General features: G+C 34.9%; 5 protein-coding genes and 1 pseudogene across 8 annotated transcripts; 2 read left to right on the top strand and 4 right to left on the bottom strand.

The window, feature by feature from the left end:
• Window positions 1–1,145: 1,145 nt before the first annotated feature.
• On the top strand, window positions 1,146–3,456 carry LOC105802626 (histone deacetylase complex subunit SAP18). Its single transcript, XM_012634367.2, has 6 exons — window positions 1,146–1,369; window positions 1,620–1,652; window positions 2,247–2,357; window positions 2,480–2,575; window positions 2,968–3,042; window positions 3,129–3,456. The coding sequence occupies exons 1-6, from the start codon at window positions 1,256–1,258 to the stop codon at window positions 3,183–3,185; spliced, it is 486 nt and encodes a 161-aa protein (XP_012489821.1). The 5' UTR covers window positions 1,146–1,255; the 3' UTR covers window positions 3,186–3,456.
• An 888-nt stretch (window positions 3,457–4,344) lies between these two features.
• LOC105802622 (polygalacturonate 4-alpha-galacturonosyltransferase) lies at window positions 4,345–8,539 on the top strand. The gene is made up of 11 exons (XM_012634362.2): window positions 4,345–4,640; window positions 4,734–4,888; window positions 5,370–5,404; window positions 5,506–5,565; window positions 5,674–5,808; window positions 5,935–6,001; window positions 6,081–6,121; window positions 6,204–6,538; window positions 6,653–7,010; window positions 7,154–7,735; window positions 7,997–8,539. Exons 2-11 carry the CDS (start codon window positions 4,747–4,749, stop codon window positions 8,270–8,272), a joined length of 2,031 nt encoding a protein of 676 aa, XP_012489816.1. The 5' UTR covers window positions 4,345–4,640; window positions 4,734–4,746; the 3' UTR covers window positions 8,273–8,539.
• Window positions 8,540–10,261: 1,722 nt separating this feature from the next.
• On the bottom strand, window positions 10,262–10,638 carry LOC105802625 (gibberellin 20 oxidase 1-like). The gene has a single exon (XM_052623700.1). It carries the CDS (start codon window positions 10,636–10,638, stop codon window positions 10,282–10,284), a length of 357 nt encoding a protein of 118 aa, XP_052479660.1. The 3' UTR covers window positions 10,262–10,281.
• Window positions 10,639–10,671: 33 nt separating this feature from the next.
• LOC128032015 (gibberellin 20 oxidase 1-B-like) lies at window positions 10,672–11,213 on the bottom strand (annotated as a pseudogene).
• A 782-nt stretch (window positions 11,214–11,995) lies between these two features.
• On the bottom strand, window positions 11,996–16,998 carry LOC105802620 (UTP:RNA uridylyltransferase 1). Of its 4 annotated transcripts, none has more exons than XM_012634350.2 (6): window positions 15,805–16,997; window positions 15,094–15,462; window positions 14,200–14,423; window positions 13,841–13,904; window positions 12,998–13,194; window positions 11,996–12,644 (listed from the first exon to the last, which is right to left on the bottom strand). In XM_012634350.2, the coding sequence occupies exons 1-6, from the start codon at window positions 16,870–16,872 to the stop codon at window positions 12,434–12,436; spliced, it is 2,133 nt and encodes a 710-aa protein (XP_012489804.1). In that variant the 5' UTR covers window positions 16,873–16,997; the 3' UTR covers window positions 11,996–12,433. The 4 variants fall into 4 exon arrangements, with proteins under 4 accessions (XP_012489804.1, XP_012489805.1, XP_052479901.1 ...); XM_012634351.2 differs by having other exon boundaries at window positions 12,497–12,644; window positions 12,952–13,194; XM_052623941.1 differs by having other exon boundaries at window positions 12,498–12,644; window positions 13,081–13,194; window positions 15,805–16,998.
• A 1,246-nt stretch (window positions 16,999–18,244) lies between these two features.
• LOC105802624 (probable carboxylesterase 8) lies at window positions 18,245–19,460 on the bottom strand. Its single transcript, XM_012634364.2, has one exon. It carries the CDS (start codon window positions 19,391–19,393, stop codon window positions 18,350–18,352), a length of 1,044 nt encoding a protein of 347 aa, XP_012489818.2. The 5' UTR covers window positions 19,394–19,460; the 3' UTR covers window positions 18,245–18,349.
• Between the last annotated feature and the right edge of the window lie 1,885 nt (window positions 19,461–21,345).

Raw genomic sequence — 21,345 nt, forward strand, 5'->3', positions numbered from 1 at the left:
CTGTCCTAGCCTACATCCAGTACAGGGTGTGGGTGCCTCTCTCAAGCCTTTTCTCTCTACACCACTGAATTGCATTTGCATAAATCAAAGTTAACACTTATCTTCCACTTTGGATTTTCTTTCTTTTATCAAATAATTATTTTTAAAATTTGAGAAAATAAGATCAAAATGCCTAAGATTGAATTTAAACTCCAATAAATATGTGATTGTGTGACAAGCATGGTAATAATTTGTGAAAGAGTTTTGTAATCTATAAATAATACGGAAAGAAAGCTTGAAACCTGGAGATAAAATATTAGGATGTGCATCGGATTGATCCGATGTTAATTTTGTTTTTTTTCAGTTTTAAAATTTGGGTTGGGTATTGTTAGGGCTTAGATTAATTGGGTTGGTTTGATATGAGTATTGGGTAGGGATATGGTAATCAGAATATGAGTTCTAGTAATTAAAATATATTGGGAGGGTTATGAATAAAAAGCCATTGTACTGCTAACCAAATATCCAAAAAGCTGACTTATTTAGGTGTAATCCTAGTTATGGGTTACCATTCGATTTATTCGAGTCGAATCGAATAAAAAAATTTTGAGTCGAGTTAATGAATCCTATTATTTATACTTAATGTTTCGTTTACATGGACTGATTATTTAACTAGTAGACGAAGTACAAGATTATTTAACTATATAAACAATATAATGGTTTTGTCTTTTAACTTTAGAAAAGATTAACATTTATCAAAACGGCGTAGTTTTGTCTTTTTTTATTTAGATTTTCGGATAACTCAAATTGTGTAATTCATATTCGAGTTAAAATCGAAAATTTTAATTTTTATTTAAGTTGATCCGAATAACTTGATTAACTCGAATAATTTATACTACTCAATTCAAAATTTAAATTTTTTTATAAAAAATTTCCGAATTGAATAGGATTTTGTTCACCCCTAATCCTAGCTAGATGGGTGGCAAGGTATCTTCTTTGTTGGGCAGTTGTAACTCGGCAATGGGCTAGTAAGGCAATGCAGGGTTGGACCGAAATCCTGGCAACCGTAACGTGAGTTAAGGGTTTAAGACTTAAAAGTTTATTCCAATAGGGCCCAAATATTAATTACTTTACAGATACAGATAGCAGTATATAATTATAAATCATCAGCTGAAAGATGGCGAGATGATCTTTGAGCGCGGCTGTGCTAAGCTTTTCCGTAATTGAAGCAAGAACCAGCAAGCCCAAACTGCGATTACAAACTTCTGTGGGGGAAAACATGGCGGGAGCAGCTGAACCACAAAAACGCCAGAGCGGGAGACCGTTCCCACCATCGGCGAGAGGTCCGCCTCCTCCTCCTCGCCCTCGCTTTGAACCTGTTGATCGTGAAAAGGTACCCCCTGCCCTGTTTTTTCTGTTTCTGTACCCCCTATATATTTGAAATTCTAGGGTTTCAAGGCTTTTAATCTACGTATTCTTGAATTAGAATCGCTAATCTGTAATGTTGCATAGGGCTTCTATTAGAGGAACTTAGTTGTCTTTTAATGCTTAGTTTTTATTCGTATCTGCTTTAATCTTTTTAGGGTTTCAAAGCTCTATCCTTTGGGTTATGATTTTCTTTTTCTTTTTCTTCTGTAATGCAGACTTGTCCTCTATTGCTTCGCGTTTTCACTAAGGTAATGTTCATTTCTCAGAGCTCTGACCTCATTTTTCCTAGTTTAATATGAGATGCTTTTTTTGATCCGCGTAGATGATTTTGAACTCTCCCATCACTTTAGTTGTGCCTTGATCCATAGAAACCTACATTGTTGGTGAAGTTCCTTTTCCATGGTTTAGGGGATATTTAAATTTTTACTTAGGAACTTCAAAATCACATTTACAAAGTCAACTGATGTCCAGGACACTTGGAGAAGGTGATTGGCAAGACTTGTAGTATCAATAGATTTAAGCATAAGTTTATTTCCTTTATATTTTCCAATATCTAAACACTTTAAGTTCATACGCACATTAGAGAACCTTGGTCTTTTGGGTAAGATGAATAAGTCCCTGTGAGCAAAATGTTAGTTCGCAGTCAATTTGTCCATACTCTTTTAAGTGGTACTGTTATGGTGAAAGTTTGCAGTGTCCAACAGTTAGCATCTGTTAATTGTTGTTAGGAATACTTTCAAGAAAAGACAATAATTCGTAGAAGTGGAATATTAGTCTTTTTCCTGTTTCTTATACATGGAGAAGTTCTTCAAGCTTTTGACAATTTGTTGTTAAATCCACAGATTGGTGGTCATCATTCTAAAGAAGATTTTGCAGTGAGAGGCAAGGAACCCAAGGATGAGGTTCAGATTTATACATGGAAGGATGCTACGCTTCGTGAGTTGACTGATCTGGTATGTTAATAGTTTAATGTAGTTTGTTCAATTGTCAGTACTGTTTTAAACTTTACTGGTACGCAACATTCTCTTCTTTTTTCCTAAGCTTTTTGACTCTATTGATTCTACTTCTTTTACAGGTGAAAGAGGTAGCTCCAGCAGCAAGGAGAAGAGATGCAAGGCTGTCGTTTGCATTTGTATATCCTGACAAGAATGGACGTTTTGTGGTGAGAGAGGTTAGATTTTTTTTTCTCTTGCCTGCATAATTTTGCATCCTTGTGTATCCATATAACTTCGAAAACTGAGTTCAGTATGTTGTTGTTCCTATGATGACTTATTGAGATTAACTTTTACTATGGCTTTAATAACCTTGTGAGGCTGATAGTGCCCCGCGAGGGTTGGGGGGGAACCTTGTGAGGCTAAACTCTGTCACGTTGGTAACACATTAGTGATGATATGTATGCATTATGTAGTAAAGTTTATGAACTTATGATGATAATGACTGGAATTTCCACATAGATAAGACACCTTTATGCTGTATATTAATGCATGTATTATGTAGCTGATACATGAATTATTCCTATGAGAAAGATTGTGCGATTAATGATGTAAGTTATTGCTTCGTCAGGTGGGAAAGACCTTTTCTTACGGTAATGTGAGGCGATTAGATGACAGCAAAACCTTGGGTGAACTTAGCTTTGAGGTAGGCTGGATCTCCCGTGAAACAGCATTGTTTAGTCTCTTACATCTGCTCAAGCTTTGCATTGATCTTTTTGTTGACATATGCAGATTGGAGATTACTTGGATGTGGCTATTATGTCATCGGAGCTTTCTTCTGTCCGATAAGTGACTTGGATCGGGAGGTGCTGCAATGCATTTCCCACGAGTTTATCCTACTATGTAAGGAAATCATCAAGAAGATGCAAGTATTGTGTGATTGAACTTTGTAGAATGTTTGAAAGGTAGTGATCCTTGTAGGGAACCTTCAATGGTCCTTGACTTGTTAATCCTTTGTAAGATGGATCTAGTAATGTAGCTTGAGATTTTTGGGTAGCATTTTTAACCGTATGGAAACTTCAGTGCAACTTAACGGTGGCCTTCCGAGATTTGTTTAAAATTTGGCTTCAGTTTGTCAACTTAACCCAATTTCATTGATAGTAATTAATGTTTTTTATCAAATACCTAATTGACATGAGTTTAAACCGGGTGATATTATATCAAAAGCATTAATAAAATCTTATTTATTTTATATTCATTATGTTAAAATATATTTTAAAATTACAATCGGATTCATGAAGCTGTAGAATTATGTACTAAATTAAAGGTTTAAGTCACAATTTGACACTTGAGATACACACATTTTTTCATTTCAATACCCAATTTTTTTATCCCATTTCAGTATATGAATTATCATTTTCATCTCAATTTGTCCCAATAAGAATTTGCCATATCGAATATTTTTATTGACAACTTTTATTTTTATTTTAGGTCAACTGAGATGAAAATGATGATTTAGAATGTACTAAAATGAGATATATGCTTTTATTAAAATGAAAAAATAAATAAATTTAAAAGCCTAAAATATAATTATTAATAAATTCACTCACATTGAAAATAAAAACGACATTTAGTAGTTTAAGTATTATAGAATAATAAAACAATTCAAACAAAACTAAAAAATAAATAGATGAAAGTGGAAGTGGAGGGGCGATGGAGTCAAACTCAAATTACTTACTCATTGGTTTGCAATCAAATGTTTAAAAGGGAAAATTCAAATTACGTAGTTGGGGTAGTTATAAGTTTAGGCCAGCCATGTGTCGTACATATATTGGCTATATTAAAATCAGGACTCCTTACGAAAACGACACCGTACGTGTTGGCTAGAAAAAAGTTATTAAACGGAAGATAATTTATTAAAATTACAGCAATTATCCCCAAATATGAAATATCATCTCTTATCTTTGGGAAGGGAAAGAGATGATATGTGAAGTGAAAAAGGGTAAAAAGAAAAATGAAAATCGAAAGATCGACTGTTGCTTGCTTAGGGCAACCAGATTAACACATTCTTATCCAAATTTTAATTCCTCACTGTTGAGATATATAATTTTGTTAAAGCCTCTACTCCACTACCAGTTCACACTTCCCTTTCTCTACACGCCAAGTAACACTAATCCTTTTTTTTTCTTTTAACTAATGATACTATTTGAGTAACACTTACCTTTCAATGAATTTCCATTACTACTAGCTTTTGCTTCGGATCTGCTGCTCTCTGTTTCACGAGATCTCCTCACTTTTTAACTCGTAATTATCCGTTCACTTTTTTTATTCTGGGATTTCCACTGTATCTTTTTTTCTTTTTCCCTTTTTCTGAGTGTTTTTCTTGCTGTTCCTTAGGCTTTGATAGCCAATGGCGTTGAAGCGGGGACTATCAAGTGTGCGTGTACTAAGCAACAGGAGTTCTGGATCTCGATTGCCTATTGCCATTCTTGTTTTCTTCTCAGTTCTCGCGCCACTTGTTTTCTTTGTCGGTCGAGGGCTTTATATTTCTGGTTTGTTATTTTTACTCACATTTCTAAGTTGCAATTAGCAGATCTATCGTCGTCTTTGATTTTGATATTTGATTTATATATATGTGTTTGTCTTTTCTCTCTTATAAAATTTGGAAAGTACCTTACATTTTCATTGATTATGAGCTTTGGTTAGTGATCCATACAAAAATTCTTGACATCTGATCCGATTAGAAAATTCTAAAAGTTCAAATTACTTGACTTCAGTTACACTACATTTGTCGGTAATTGTGGTGTTCCTTGGAAGTTTCAATTTTAACTTGTTTCTCCACTTCACCTAACTTTGTTTCTCCACTTCACCTAACTAAAGTTTGTCGAATTGCTTTGTGATTCCTAAATTGAGATATCAAGTCAATTGTGTTCTTATCCATTTTGATTTCTTTATTTTTCAATGTTTCAAACATTTTGGTCTTTTCTACTTGATTGTACTTGACCTTTGTACCGATTTCTGTTTCTTGTGCAGATCAAAATAGTATTCAAAGTGATTTTAGCAAACAGGTTGCCTATTCTAAAGCTTTTCCGTTTACATTGGTTGTCTTAGGTTACAGACTAGATGGCTTCTTCGTTCTCTATGATTTTCAAATGGTTGCTTTTTGCAGAATGTTGATTGGAGAGAAAGGTTGGCTCTGCAATCTATCAAAAACCTTTTCACTAAGGAGGTAAATGCATCTTGTAGAATATTCCGTACAAGCTAATCATGTTTCTTGCTCTGACAAGTGTTGGATTTTAACTGTCAATTATATGATGCCACACTTGATCAATTTTAGGTTGTTGATGTTGTAACTACAAGCACGGCTGATTTGGGGCCACTAAATCTTGATTCTTTTAGAAAAGGCAATTTGTCTGCGTCATGGAAAGTTGTTGGGGTAGAGACTTCGGTTCAGGATAATGCTATTTCAAAGGTTTGAATAATAAACCTGTCGCTTGTATTGGCACTTTCCCATTTTTCTCAATCCTTTTGCTGGAACTATTTTTCCGATTTTAGTTTCTGATTGACTGATATTTGCTGGATCCTCACATGTTCAAAGTCAAACCAAAAGGCTACAGACTTGAAACAAGAAACATCCCAGGATAAAGAGGGAAAGTTTCTAGATGGTAATTTATTTCTCTGTTAGATGTATGCATAATGCTCTTTGTAAAAATTCACTCATGCTAACCTGCCTGTTCCATGCAGATGATCATTCACATGATACACCTGCTAAAATACTTCGAAGGGTAATTACCTTCTTTTGATGCACCGTTTGCTTTAGTGTCATATAGAATTTTATAATAAATGGGCATTTTATTTACCTTGCAGCAACTTAGAGATGATAGACGTGAGAAGCGGGCCACTGAATTGGTGAAACAAGATGAGAAAGTTACCGTGAAACTTGAAAATGCTGCCATTGAACGATCCAAAGCTGTAGACTCTGCTGTTTTGGGCAAATACAATCTATGGAGGAGAGAAAATGAGAATGTTAACTCTGATTCCACAGTGCGCTTGATGAGGGATCAAATTATAATGTCAAAGGTTTATGTCAGTATAGCTAAGTCGAAAAATAAGCTTGACTTGCAACAAGAATTGCAAATTAGGCTGAAAGAGATTCAGCAGGCCTTAGGAGAGTCAACAGCTGATTCCGGTCTACCTCACAGGTAAAGGATACTCAATCCTGAATCTCATTGGCTATGTGGTCTATGTTACCTCTGTTTTTGCTCTTATTGATTCTGGCAGTTCCTTATTTTGTGTTCTCATGCAACTTTGTTTAGTGCATCTGAGAAAATTAAAGAAATGGGTAAAGTTCTATCCAAAGCAAGGGAACAATTGTTTGATTGCAAGTTGGTTACTGGAAAGCTGAGAGCAATGCTTCAGACATCGGAAGAACAAGTTAGGAGATTGAAAAAACAGAGCATGTTCCTGAGTCAATTAGCTGCTAAAACAATTCCCTATTCAATCCATTGCTTGTCATTGCGTTTGACCATACAATACTACCTCCTTCCCCAAGAGAAGAGAAAGTTCCCTAGAAGTGAGAATTTGGAAAATCCAAATCTCTACCATTATGCCCTCTTCTCTGATAATGTCTTGGCTGCATCAGTTGTTGTCAACTCAACCATCATGAATGCCAAGGTGATATAAGCTGCCTTATCTTGTGTAACTGTCTAAGTTGCTTTTCTTTTTTTCATTCTAGAGTAGAAAGTGATCTATAGACTTTATTAAGAATTGAGCCTCAGGTGATTTCTGGACTGTTCTTTTCTTGGTGGTATATGCAGGATCCTTCAAAACATGTTTTTCATCTCGTTACCAATAAACTTAATTTTGGAGCAATGAACATGTGGTTTCTGTTGAATCCCCCTGGAAAAGCCACCATTCATGTTGAAAATGTTGATGAATTCAAGTGGCTTAATTCATCCTATTCCCCTGTCCTACGTCAACTTGAGACTGCTTCAATGAAGGAGTATTATTTCAAGGCGGATCATCCAACTGTATCTGGATCTTCAAACTTGAAGTATCGAAACCCGAAGTATCTCTCAATGCTTAATCACTTGCGGTTCTATCTTCCACAGGTCTACCCCAAGTTAGATAAGATACTGTTTCTTGATGATGACATTGTTGTCCAGAAAGACTTGACTGGATTATGGTCTGTGGATCTGCATGGAAAAGTGAATGGTGCTGTAGAAACTTGTGGTCAAAGCTTTCATCGTTTTGACAAGTATCTTAACTTCTCAAATCACCATATTTCACGAAACTTTGATCCTAATGCTTGTGGATGGGCATATGGAATGAATATGTTTGATCTCAGGGTGTGGAAAAAGAAGGATATCACTGGCATATACCACAAGTGGCAAAATATGGTGAGTCTATGAATGGCTATCTATCTGATATCATATTATTATTTTCTGCATCACACAGACACACCTTCATGCATTCATACAGAAATTGTTTTCTGATTGATGGGTCAAATTCTCAGTTTATCAATCATCATATACAAATTCTAGTGGACATGTAGCTAAGTTATATATGCCAAGTGATTGTATTATAGTTAATTATCATTATTGCTTGGATGCTGAATTGTGCTGATTGATGCATGTTCCCTTTTTTTCAATGTTTATCAGAATGAAGATAGGGCATTGTGGAAGCTTGGGACACTTCCTCCGGGGTTGATCACATTCTATGGTCTAACACATCCACTTGAGAAGTCATGGCATGTACTTGGTCTGGGCTACAATCCAAGTGTACACAAGAAAGAAATCGAACATGCAGCAGTTATCCACTACAATGGCAACATGAAACCATGGCTGGACTTGGCTATGACAAAATATAGACCATACTGGACCAAGTATGTCAAGTATGATCATTACTACCTTCGCAGTTGCAACCTTAGTGAATGAAGGTGAATTAAGTGTGGCATTTTGGTTTTTTGCTTTTCTTCTCTCTATCCCCACATTGTTTATTCTTCTAGTTATTTCATTAAATTCATTCCTTTAGTGCTCACCCGTTGGAACGAGTTAACGAATTGTATGCAATGTTGACCTTTGAAGACACCCTATAATTTTTTACATTTAGACAACAGAATAGGTGGAATCTTATATGAATGTATTTTTTGAACAATGGCTCCCCTTTCTAGATTTAAATTTATATCTTTATAAAGACTCCAATTTCTTGCTTTGTTTCTTTTTGGATGACTGCTTGAACCTGTACTGTACCATACCTTTTAATGTGTACATGGTGATGCATCTAAACTCAATTTACTTCTCTACATAGTCTATCTCTAAACTCAGATCCATCGCCATATAAACATTAGCAATCTTCATCCGTGGAATTAATGTTGAAGATATTTTTCTTATTTTTGAAGCCAATTGGAGAATGCTTCCAGAGTTTTCATGTTAACTTTGTAATGTTTCTGAGTAAATTCAAGAAATGTTGCCCATTTAAAGTCCGGATATATCCTAGGGTTTTCGACATTCACTAAAGCAGTAGCTGGTGTTACCGTTTTGTTCATCTTGGTACACACAAAGAAAGCAATAGATCTTCTTGCTCTTTCATTATTTACCACTGGTCTATGCAAGCAACTTTTGTAACATAGAGCCTGAAATATCACAATTTTTGTCTCACGTCAAAATTAAGTTGAAAATATATACATTAATTTAGAATGTTGGTATAACTTTCATCATCGTCTTTTAACATAAAAGAATAAACAAATATAAGATAGTATCAACCAATGTTATTATTAGTATCCGAACATTGAACCAAAACTCTAAATATCTTATTTGAAAATGCACCACTCATAATTCATTTATATTTCTATAAGTTCGGGTTTCTCACTTTTAACATTTTTATGATAGATACTTATCTTATTCATAATAAATATTCACAAAAAAGAAAGACCTAATTATGCCTATTGAAGCATTTTTAATATCCTCGTTGCTTAATAGAATTCAAATTCATCATTTATATGTAATGAATTGTGTCAGTAGCCATTAAACTTATTTTAGAATAAATTTTACTAATACCTCATATCAAATCTAATCATATTTATTGATTTTAACTTTTAAGAATACTACATCCAACCCATATCTTAAGTTGATTTTAAGCTTGCCAGCCTTTCAAGGATACCACATTCAACCCATATCTTGAGTTGGACCTATGATTGAACCCTATAGAGACCACTTTTATCCTCTTTCATTTATAAATTATCCCTTCCTCCAAGAAGAACGAGGTAAACGAGGACATTGTGTCAAAACTCTGTTCAAGTACAATGCCAACCTCCTCAAACTATTAGTTTAGAGATTCTCCGCTCCATCTATAGTGTGAATTGTCCTATACCATATGAATTACCCCAGTTGTATTATTCAATATATTGTATAATTTAATTCTCATCTTGATTTACATCAAACCAATTCATATGCAAATATACATTCTTTTACTAAAATTGTTTAGTTTAATCATTAAAATATCATATATATAATAATTTACATATCATGTACCATAAAATTGAATTATCTTCACTTATGAATATCTTTGTGATACAAATTTCTCATTTAGCGACTTAGAAGTGGCGATCATCCAAGAACATTCTTTTAAGATTTTAATATATATTTTAATTGAGATTTCAATATATATGATTATTGTGTGAAAAATCTATAGTGAGTGAAAGAAATATTTTCAGATTTATTAAAAATTTTCAAATTTAACAAAATTTTTAACTAATATCGATATTCAAAATTTTCACAAAAATATTTAAAATGTTGGTTAATCTAAAAAATTTTAGTGTGAGCTTGGAGCCCACAGTACAATTTTCCTTGTTTTATGGTCATGGCAGCCCTTAGCCGTTTTAAATGGTAAATGTTTGTTTGAATTCTGTAAAAATTTTAAGTCGATGTAATAATAAAATTGATTTCTAACTCTTAAAGATGAATGTGTCGCCAATGTTGACCACGAAAGCTCCTGGGATGGGAGTTAGAGAATGCCATTGATGATCTGCGAAAACCTGAAGGCCTCCCACCTGATCCTGATCAAGAATGGTCAAGGCAGTAGGGTCGGCGTGAGGACCGGTTCCTAGAGCCAAATCAGGTTTTGGGCATGGCGGATAATGATTCAGTCTCAAGATTGAGTCATTTCCTTGGAAGAAATCTCTCAAGTAAGCTCGGCCGAGTACCAGACTTAATCCCAGCAGCTCCATAACCTCCATGGAAAGCTTGTTCATGGCTTCACAATATTCCTGGTAAACCTTCCTATCATTGAAACACATAGACATTCTATATTACATTTGTATGGTTTATTTAAGATACTATATAGAATGGTGAGCTTTTACATACCCAAAATGTCTAAAATCTTGACCCATTACACTGACGAAATATTGTTCTACGATATTTGGACTGTCAGGGCAATATCGAAAAGACAGTTTCTTTCTATGGCAGCTTGGAGGAAAACCTGCCAACGAAGCCACTCGAATATCCAGAGTTTTCTCCTATTTTTCTCTGTGCCTTTTGCTTCTCACAGAGTTGCATACTGAAGAAGTCCATGCACCGATGAGCTCTATCCACAAGCCCCGGATCCACCCCATGGTTTACAACCATAAAAACTCCATGCTTCTTGCATGCCTTATCCACAATGGTGGTGATCGGCACCAGAGAGGACAAATCCCTAGTCAATGGTTGGAACTACAAGCTGTGGGGCTTCCAGGCATGGTCTCTCGTGGTGTGGCCATATGAACTGAGATGGCATATCAGATTCAGATCCAAGGATTGATGCATCTAAAGCTGAAGGTTGATGTTGGTTTTTTGTTCCAGAAGTAGGTAAGAAATTAGACCTTTCACCAGGTGGAGGCATTGGCTAATATACAATGTAATGTACCATTTCAGTTGTGATTTGATTGTTTTTGTTTTGGCTTCGGGGAGAAGAAAAGAGAGCAACAGAGAGTTTAAAATAAGGGTTAGATGCTGATAGAATAGTTACGAAACATACATACAGTCAAATAATTGAAGTTAATGGTAGGCGAATTGAATCTGTGTGACATTATTTTTAATTAGCAGGTAGTATAAACTATGGTAGCCATTTCTTAAGGGCATTATTTTCAAGCATAGCAGTCGTTTTATTTACGCTTGTCAAATCAAATCAATCTGTTTTGTTTGTTTCACTTGAAGACACAAATACAATTTTGATATGAATATGTTTGGATCATACAGGAATTTTGTATACACTATCAATCAATTAATTACAACTTGTTTAATATTCATCCATAAAATGTTTGAAAATTTCTTTTCTTGATTACATATAATAAACTTAAACTTCTTTAAAATGGATGTGAACTCAAATGGACAAAATTAAAGATTATGGGGGACGCAAAGCACACCGACTACAAAAACCAACCAAATAGCTTTAACCATTGATTTTCTAACACACTTGTGTCACGGGGCTAGACCTTTCGTCTCGCAATTCGTGCGGCTTTAGGCGATCCGTTCGTCCAAACTCGTCTAAGTCAGCCTTTACACCCAAAAGTGAGGATTCTTTTAGAACTCCTCCAAGGCACCAGTTTGTATAGCGGAAGCGATTGTGCCAAAAGAAGCTACAAGAGAACAATAAAAAGCCAAAGAAAGAATGCACAAAAAGTGTTTGAGTAAATGCTCAAAGAATTCTATTACTCCTAAAAATTCAACTTACAATGGATGAGCACAAATGAGGGGAGGCTCTCTATTTATAGTTGAGCTCCCCAAAACCGACGATCAAGATACATTTACATCGACAGACGAGATTAATCATATCCCCTGATTTTAGGAATTTACAAGATATGCCATATCAAATCTAATCTAATCTTTACAAGATATGATTCCCTATATCTTCTAAAATTAGTTACCAAAATTAGCCTAAGTTAACATGTCTTCATTATCGAGCCAACCAAGCTTCAATCTGGCTTCTCCAACAATTCCTTGAATCGGGCCAGTTCTCGTGGGCTAAATGTTCTCCATCTAATCGATAGACCTCCATGGGACACATCTTCTGCCATGGTCACGGGCTTTGCACTTTGGCCGTAACACTTGGACAAGGTTTTTTTACTCAGGGACGTAAGGTTCAAAGAGTGTTATCCAAGGATTTGGATCATAATGCATTACATCAGCCGCTCGTTCAAACTCCGCTCTTAGAACTTTAATGCTGAACTTGTCCACCACTCGACCAAGGTCATGAGATACCACAAACGGATCCTCTATGCAGATTAAATGACGATCATTGTCAATTCTTCTTGTCCAGTCTTTTTCTCCCTTACTGCACAAATGGAGTCATCAAATTAAAAACGTTTTTGTTTATTTTATCCCCACCTACAACTATTTAGTCCTCGGTTTATGCAAAACCAAATATAGCATCTATTGATCATTTGCAAGTTGCAAAAGAGAGCACTCATTTTTCTCCCTGCTCAGAACTTACTACAGTAAATGGGATCTGTTAATAAAATAATTCATTCACCACAAGATGCAACTAATACCCAAAGAAGGTATTTAAAACAAAACCAGATACATGCATCTTAACTTATAGTTATAAGTTCAGAAACCATGAAAACATTTTATATTTTCACCTCAAACTTTATTAGCAATCCTGAAAGATAATAGTTTGCATCGCACCAGATCAAGCTTCCTGTGCGTACAGATATTACTGAATTTGCATAATCATGAATATATGCCCAATAGTTAAAGAATGCCCACACCAGTTGAGCAATAGTTTCCTGGTTAGAAGATCCAAAATTGCAAAGGTTTTCGACTTTATCAAAGTAAGCACACTCAACATCATCCACAGTGACAGAGAAGGTTGTCTCCATTCCCTGAAAGAGAATTAGCAAATGAAAAATCTGAATGACTAACCCAAAAACATCTAGTCGTGGTAATTTTGCAAAAAAAAAAAATCTTCTCAAGAAATGATTCATGCAAAGGAATAAAGACCATGATATGTGTGACATGAAACTAACTTCATATAAATACGGACCATACAATTGCTCATGGGGAACAGAACCAACAATCACACACAAACCAGGCAGGTAAAAAATGACTGCAGCTCCTAACCAGTGAAAGATCAAAACCCATAATAAAATGTCCTTTTCTTTCAGTGACAGATTTTTCCATTCATTATATAACTCTCTTTCTTAAGTGTGCCACCCTTTCATTATATCATCCAATTCTTTCTACCATGCCAAAGCAATACAAGGTACTGGTAAACACACAGTTTATTGATCCTTTATCCTTAAAATATACAGCCAAATTTCAGAGCCTACTAGACAAGGCATGTAAAAAAATAGTAATAAACAATAACTGAATAAAACCAAAAATGGTATATAAGAAAATAGGTTATCATGTAACCTTTACTATTTAGGAGAAGAAAATTTCTACCAACAATGTTGTAGCAAAGGTAGGGCAAAATCCAAATACTAATTAAAAACAAAAATTGATATAGGAAGCAAAAAGCATACACACCTGCAAGCATGGAAGGATAGCAGGTCTACGTTGCTGTAAGAAATGAATGCACATCAAAACATACCTGCAAAGAAAATACTAGTTAAAAATAATAATTGATAAAAGTAAATAAATAAATAACAAGAACAGGTGACTTTATAGCTGCAAGTTAGATTAAGCAATACCTGAAATGTGTCCTACCCTATCTCTAGATACATGAATCCTACCTAAATTGGCATCATCACAGCTTATACTTTTATCGATGTTTTTATTCATTTCAAAGCAAACCAAATAGACTAACCACAAACACCATTGAAATATGCTGTTCAGGAATGATGTTGCTGGCTATGGGAATAGCATTATAGTTGCAAACAACTCACGCGTAGCTAGATAGAGTTCCTTGGTAAGTTGCATTCACTCCTCTGGACTTGGCCCAGTGTTTCACAATAAAAGCCAACTGCCGTAATCTTACATCGATTTTTGCATAATCTCGTAGAAGCCTTGTATTTACTACAGCCAAAACATTGTTTACGCATATGTCACAGGAAATTCCAGTCAATGGATCCATAAGCTTTACTATGGGGACCCTGGCACGAGTCAGTGCCTGTACATAAGGCCAACAGCAAGTTATACTCAATTTTACTGTAAAGTTCAACCATAAACTGTCTAAGCTTCAATTGCAATATTCTCCATACACATTATGAGTCTGAACTTCAAGTGCAAATTCTCTATACAGATTATGAAAGCATATCAGTTGGAAGTGACAACAAAAAGTAAGAAAGTTCAATGGAAACAGAAGGGGGGGGGGGGGCTCAGAACCCGCAACTTCTCAAACTAATATAAATCAGATGATGAATCTTAAGGGTTGTAAAATAGAGACTACTTAAGAGGAATGTACTGATCAAATTTCGGCAGAAGATTTTCGCATCTTAAATTATCATCCACAAAGGCAAACAAAAAAGAATGCATTAATTGCCACTTGTAATCAACCTATCAAGATTACAAACCTGCAGAATGCACAAATTGTAATCATGGCTCATTAACATTGGCCTATTTAAAAGTAAAAAGTAAAAAACCAAATTCCTAAGAAGCTGCTATGAATAAATAGAACAAACCAGTTGAAACAAAGCGAATTCAGAAAATTGCCATCTAAAAAAAAACAAAACTGAAAATCTAAGCAAACATTATATATCAATTTGGAAGGAAAAAAATTATCGCTACACCACATATGTAGTTTATTACAATGAATTTTGGAGAAGGTAACACATATCAACCTGCACATTCTGAAGATTATCTGACTGCAAAATATCTGCCAACTTTAGCAAGATTTCAGACTTGTCGTGAATGTCCTCATTAAACGCAAGGCAAATATCAATGTCACTCTTTGACACCCCAAAAGAGTTCTCACAAGATCCATAGAGATATAACCGTGCTTCTGGCCATTCTTTGCAAACTAGTTTATCAAGTAATGCTAACAACTGTTTCTGCTTAGCTTTTTCTTCCACAGGAGGTATGAGTGACTCATAAATAGCAAGTAAAGGTGAATTTAACCTGAGAATATCACTGCGACAATCCGTCCGCCTTTTTAACATTCTCTCCCTCTGGCTAAGTAGCCTTTGCCCCCTGTTATCTTTTCTGTATTCCTGATAAAAAAAAACCACAAGTAATCCTGAATTCAAACATAGTCTAGCCTTTCACTAAGTAATAATGATGAACAGTCCAAAATTTTCAGTATGAAATTCTGACTGCCTAGACACAGTCCTTGGTGTATGATAAAACTCAAACTTCAAGGGCACTGATATGATGTGTTCAGCCAAACATTATTTGGGCAATATTACCAACTAAATTACCTGTGACCATATAATTTCAATTATAATTCAGGCATCCACCTCAATCTTTTAACTCTCAGATCTCTCAAAGCTTCACAGATTATAGCAATTGATTCAAGGCAATAAAAAGTAACAGAAGTAAGAAAATAAGTCTACCTTCTCCCGATGATGCCGCTTCTTGTCATTCTTATCATCAGATTCATCCTCAACCAACAAAGGTTCAACAAACTTTTCCTCAATTTCATCCACTTCGCCACCATCTTCTCTTCTAGGCTTATCACGCCTTGAAAACCCATTTGCACCACCATCCATATGCAATTCCAAAAGAGGCCCTTCAATCTCAGTCACTGAAACAGACTGCGGATTACTCCCTGCCGGCGGCACAGGGTGATCAAGCTGTCCACGAAGTCTCGTTTCATTGTCATAACTCAAATGACCCAATTCAGCTTTTAATTTATTTACACTGTGCGCAACATGTCTCGTATTTTTTCCGAAATCCCGACTTCCTCCTCCTCTTCTAGGCTGTCCTGAAAACCCTGGAGGCGGTCTTGGAGTTTCAGCAGAAGGGGTAGACCTGCAATTCCCACCATGCTGCTGTTGCTTTCCTCTTTCATCAGAATTTCGACGTTGGAAAAAGTATGGACTCGAATTTGGATTGGCATTAAGCCGCGAGTTAGATTGCTGATTTGAAAAACTCAAATTCGAATTTTGAAGCACGCCATCAGGCTTTGGAAGGGTTTGAATATCACTAGGAAAAGAACCAAAGACGAGTTTTTGTTCTCGATGCTTTAGCTGGGTCAGATTCGGGATTACGTGATTGTTATTACTGTCTATCCTTGAAATCCCGATCCTTCTCAAGTCATCCACTAAAGCTTCTTGATTAAAGGCAATTTGGTTTCCTGGAGAAAACCAAGGGTTTTGGCGAAACCCTATCAAATTAGGATAGAAGGGCGGAGAGAGATTGTGGGGCCAAGGACTGGGGAGATCGCGTCCATTCGGTGACCAAGATGGCGAGAAAGGGAGTGTGGGCCCCACTGCTTGAACGGCAGGATCAATGGCGAGCGATTGAGCTTGCGGTTGAGGCACGGTCATGGGAGCCACTCCAGGGGGTAATGGAGATTGTTGTGGAGGATGATGCGATTGGGGCTTTTGGAGTAAAGAAAGGAGGAATTCGCCACCATTGGCAGTCAGTGGCGGTGGCGCATCCCCTCCACTACCGGTCATCGAAGTCCGTTCCTCTGAAGTTTTACAGTTGAGATAGAAATAATGGAAAGAGGGAGTGAATGATGAATTGCCAAAAGGAGAGTTGGAAACTCTCAGCTCATCTGGTTAAAAACTCGAGTCAGTTCTCATTGGTTACCATTTATAATTCTTAAATTTAATTAAATATAGTTATACAGGTTTTTTTTATTAGTAAAAAAACGTTACAATTTAATAAATCTAGATAGTGTACCAAAAAAGATAAACCCTACAACTCTAGACAACAAATGTGATGACAGGCAGATAAGTGGATGATGTTGATGATAGCTTAAAATTGGGCTAATAGTACTGGATTGAGTCTTAGTTTTATTGATATAAGTATTATTAATATAGAAAGACATAGATTTAAGTGTACTACCTATTTAGGAGTGAACAAAATTTGATTCGATTTGAAAAAATCGAAAAAAAATTAAATTTCTAGTTAATCGAATCGAGTTGTTTGAGTTATTTGAGTCAACTCGAATAAGTGATACGAGTTTTAAGTTCGAGTCGAGTTGAATTTTATAATTTTAATAACAGATTAGTGTAAATACCCTTTTAGCTCCCGTCAATTTTTAAAAAATAACAAATTAACCTCTCTTTCAATAAAAAAATTACAAAATAATTCAAAATAAATTTTAAAATTCTAAATATTTATAAAAATCTTAAAATTTATATTTTAAAAAATCTAAAGAATATATAAAGAAAGTTAAATTTTTAAAAATTTTCTACAATAATAATTTTGGGACTATATAAGTTAATTAATGATTCAAGGGAATTAGTTATATTGTGACAAGATTTTAATTTGACATGTTTAATTTTTTAATTTAACTCTAACAAATCACTCAATTCGGTTCGACTTGACCCGAATCTCATTTCACTCGACTCGATTTGAAAAAAAATTCAAATAGAGTTAGCATGATAAAATAAGACTCGCCAACTCTATTAACTTAAATTTTTTTCACTCAATTAGATCAAACGCTCATCCCTACTCTTATTTATGGGTTGAAAGACTATAGATAATTCTAGATATTATTTCAAAAAAATTTGTGTTGATTGGATAAAGAAAGTTGGATTGTAGCAAATGAAATCTTTGGACCAATATTTATCCAAAGGAAGATGTACAAGTGATTATAGTGGAAATTATGCTCACAAATTACATTTTTGGGAAGTTTTAGACTATTTATTAATGGTCCCAATATTGCAACACCATCCTCAGTAGATTTGTCTTTATGGTGTCTCATGGCAAATTAAAAAACAATATACTAATTTTAATGTCATCGTAAAGGGAGATTATAGTTAGTCTGAAACACCAATCAGAATAAATCAATATTAGTAACAAAAAGTAGAGAGAAAATGAGACAAAAGGCAGCAAAATTAAATATTTATAATAAAAATAATTAATTATCATTTTTAACAATAATCTTGAATTGGTTATTGTTGCTAGTATGGGCAGCCTGGCTCACAGGGTTGATTTGGCAGCAGCAGACTCATAATTAACACACCGACAGCAAGTGTCGACAAATTCCTTGATGCTCTTAAGCAGTGCTTCCGCCTTCAACGGATCGAAAATTTCAATCCCATGGCAACCTCCTTCAGCGAACTCCGCCACCACATCCACCCCACGCGCCTCCAGCACTTTCACCAACTCCCTCTGCTTGTCAATTAGTGGATCCCCTCCGTGGCCTGTCACTAAGCACCGTGTCAGCCGTCCCATCTTCTCCTTAAGGAACCCGTCAGCCGTCATCGGGTTGCAAAACTCATGATCCCGGTCAGCTCCCTCGGGCAAAGCCAAGGACCACATTAGATCATTAGCTGGTAAAGGCAAGATCCTGTCATTGACGAATCGCTTCTCCGATTCAGTCCTTTCCACCCCACTGAAGTAGGGCTGATTCATTATCAGCCCTATGATTTTCACAGGCGAGGTATCGATGTCCAATGCACATAAAGCTGCATGGAAAACCATGTTGCCCCCTGCACTGGAACCAATTAGAAAACACTTGGAAAAATCTACATACTCTTTTAACCACGGATCACAGCCGTTGACGTCCATCGCCTGGTCCCGGACCCACATGATGGTTTCAACGGCATCATCGTATGCAGCCGGAAGGCGATGCTCTGGTGCCAGACGGTATTCGAGAGAGAGGACTACGGCTGGGAGTTTAACTGCCTTGACACTGCATGCATCGTGGAAAGGACGAGAAGTAGCACTGAAGAGGATAAAGCCGCCACCATGAAAGTGTATTAAGAGAGGGAGCCTATGATTGGTGTTTGGTGGTGGAGTTGGTGGCCTATAGAGACGAAAGAAGGTTTTGTTTTGGGGATTCAGAGGGATGTCCTTGAAGAAGGCGAGTTGAGATGCGTTGGAACCGGTGCTTTCTTCTTCTGTAATTGAAACTGAAGGGAAAAGAGATTGTCGAGTGAGTGACCCATCTGGATTTTGGACAATTTTGAGTAACTTGAAGGGATCAATGGATGGTGCTGAAGTAGAGGATTGATCTTCCATGGTTTTCAGACAGCTCGAATGGGATTAGTGAGAATGCGGTTTATGAAGAAAAAAGTTGTAGCAAACTCAAAATACCTACTTATAAGAACAATTATTAATTGAAATAAATATCATTACACTGTGTCTAATAAATAAATAAATTTTTTATTTCTAATAATAGAGTACAATCTTATATAATAATATAAAGACAAATATGTTAATTTGAAAATATACTATTGCAAAAATAAATAGTTGTCATTGATAGAAATAAATTGAAAGTAAATAAAAGGTAATCACTGTGATGTGAAAGACTATTATCTTAGAAGTAAATTTGTCCTAATCAGTGTAATTGTGTAGTGGATATCACCCCTAAAGTTAACAAAGTATTTTAATATTCGTACACCTGAATAAAAAAGGTAGAACATAACTGATATTGTTTTTCTCAAAAATATTCAAAAAAAGTAGGCTGGAGAGCTAAAAATTTGGTTAGAAATTTGATGGAAAAAGTTTTTTTGAACAGAAAACAAGCGAACTAAGAAAAGCAAAGAAGATATTGATGTTTGCTTGTTGTTGTGTAAAATGAGAAAATAGTCTGCTATTGATATTGTTTTATGAAGGGGTAGAATAGTAAATTAGCAGTGTCAGTTTTAAAAAATAGCAGAGGATTTTCCTCAACCGAAAATATTTTACAACAGGCAGAATATTTTCTGTAACTAAAAAAAATTATGAAAAAAGGAACAAAAAATTTATTTAAAAAAACACACACGATACGTGTTAACACGGATACGAACAACGACAATAGTGTACATGTGTTGAGCCTTTAGCCCCAATTACTCAATAAAAATTAGAGATAAAGCTATAGTTAAACTCCTTTAAAAATCTTTTCTCAACCAATGTATAGGATTACCCACTTTACATTACCAACACAATCCATACCAAGCAAATAGACGAGGTATGATCCTTTACTATGGGGTTATCTTTCTCTTATCATCTCTTTCCTCTTAGGCTCCGTTTGTTTTATTAAAAATGACTTCTCTAAAATTATTTCTAGAAAATGACTTACTTTTTTAGAAAAACTAATATTTTCTGGTGTTTAGATGAACCTGTGTAAAATATTTTCTATTATTTGACATATTACTGAAAATACTTTATAAAAGTTGTTTACCATAAGACAAACATACATTTGAGATTTTCTCATCTTTTCATTATTTAATAGAGTTTATTTTATATCTATAAATTTACATTTTGTATTGTTTTGCATATATTAAAATTATTTTGTTAAATTCGGGTTCATACAACATTATCTTTTAGTTACATGACTACTAAGTGAGTATTTTTATTTGAAAATGTGACATCAACAAAATTGACAAAAAAATTAACAATGTTAACAATTGGACTTGATTTTCAAATTTGAAAAGTAGAGGACTAAATTATTGAAAATAAAAGTACAGGGACTAACTAAATTCTTAAAAATAAAAGTATAAGGACTAAATTCCAAATTTATGAAGAGTACATGGATTTATGGTATGTATATTTTAACCTTTATACTACAAAACATTTATTATTAATATATCTATAATTGTAATAAATTTTTATTATTAAAATATTAATATTTATTATTTTCAATAATTTTCTGTTGACCAAATTGTTTTCTATGAAACAAACACAGAAAAATGCAGAAAATATTTTTTTGTAAATCATTTTACAGTGAAACAAACGAAGCCTCAAGCACAAAGACGAAGTGTTATTATTTATGGGATTAATATCTTCCCCTTAGTATCTTCTTGTCTCATTTTCATCCTCATCAAGGAAAAGCATTAGAAAATAGATACTCTGATTGTCGGTATAATTAAACTCCAAACCCACTCCATCAATTTAACATATCAGATTTCTAGCCTTTTGAAATTAAAATTTCTAGGAATTATAAAAATGAGATGCTGTCGTCATATATTCCGGATGGTAATAAATAGATG

This window comes from Gossypium raimondii, chromosome 11 (assembly GCF_025698545.1).
Source record: "Gossypium raimondii isolate GPD5lz chromosome 11, ASM2569854v1, whole genome shotgun sequence".
NCBI classification, from domain to species: domain Eukaryota; kingdom Viridiplantae; phylum Streptophyta; class Magnoliopsida; order Malvales; family Malvaceae; genus Gossypium; species Gossypium raimondii.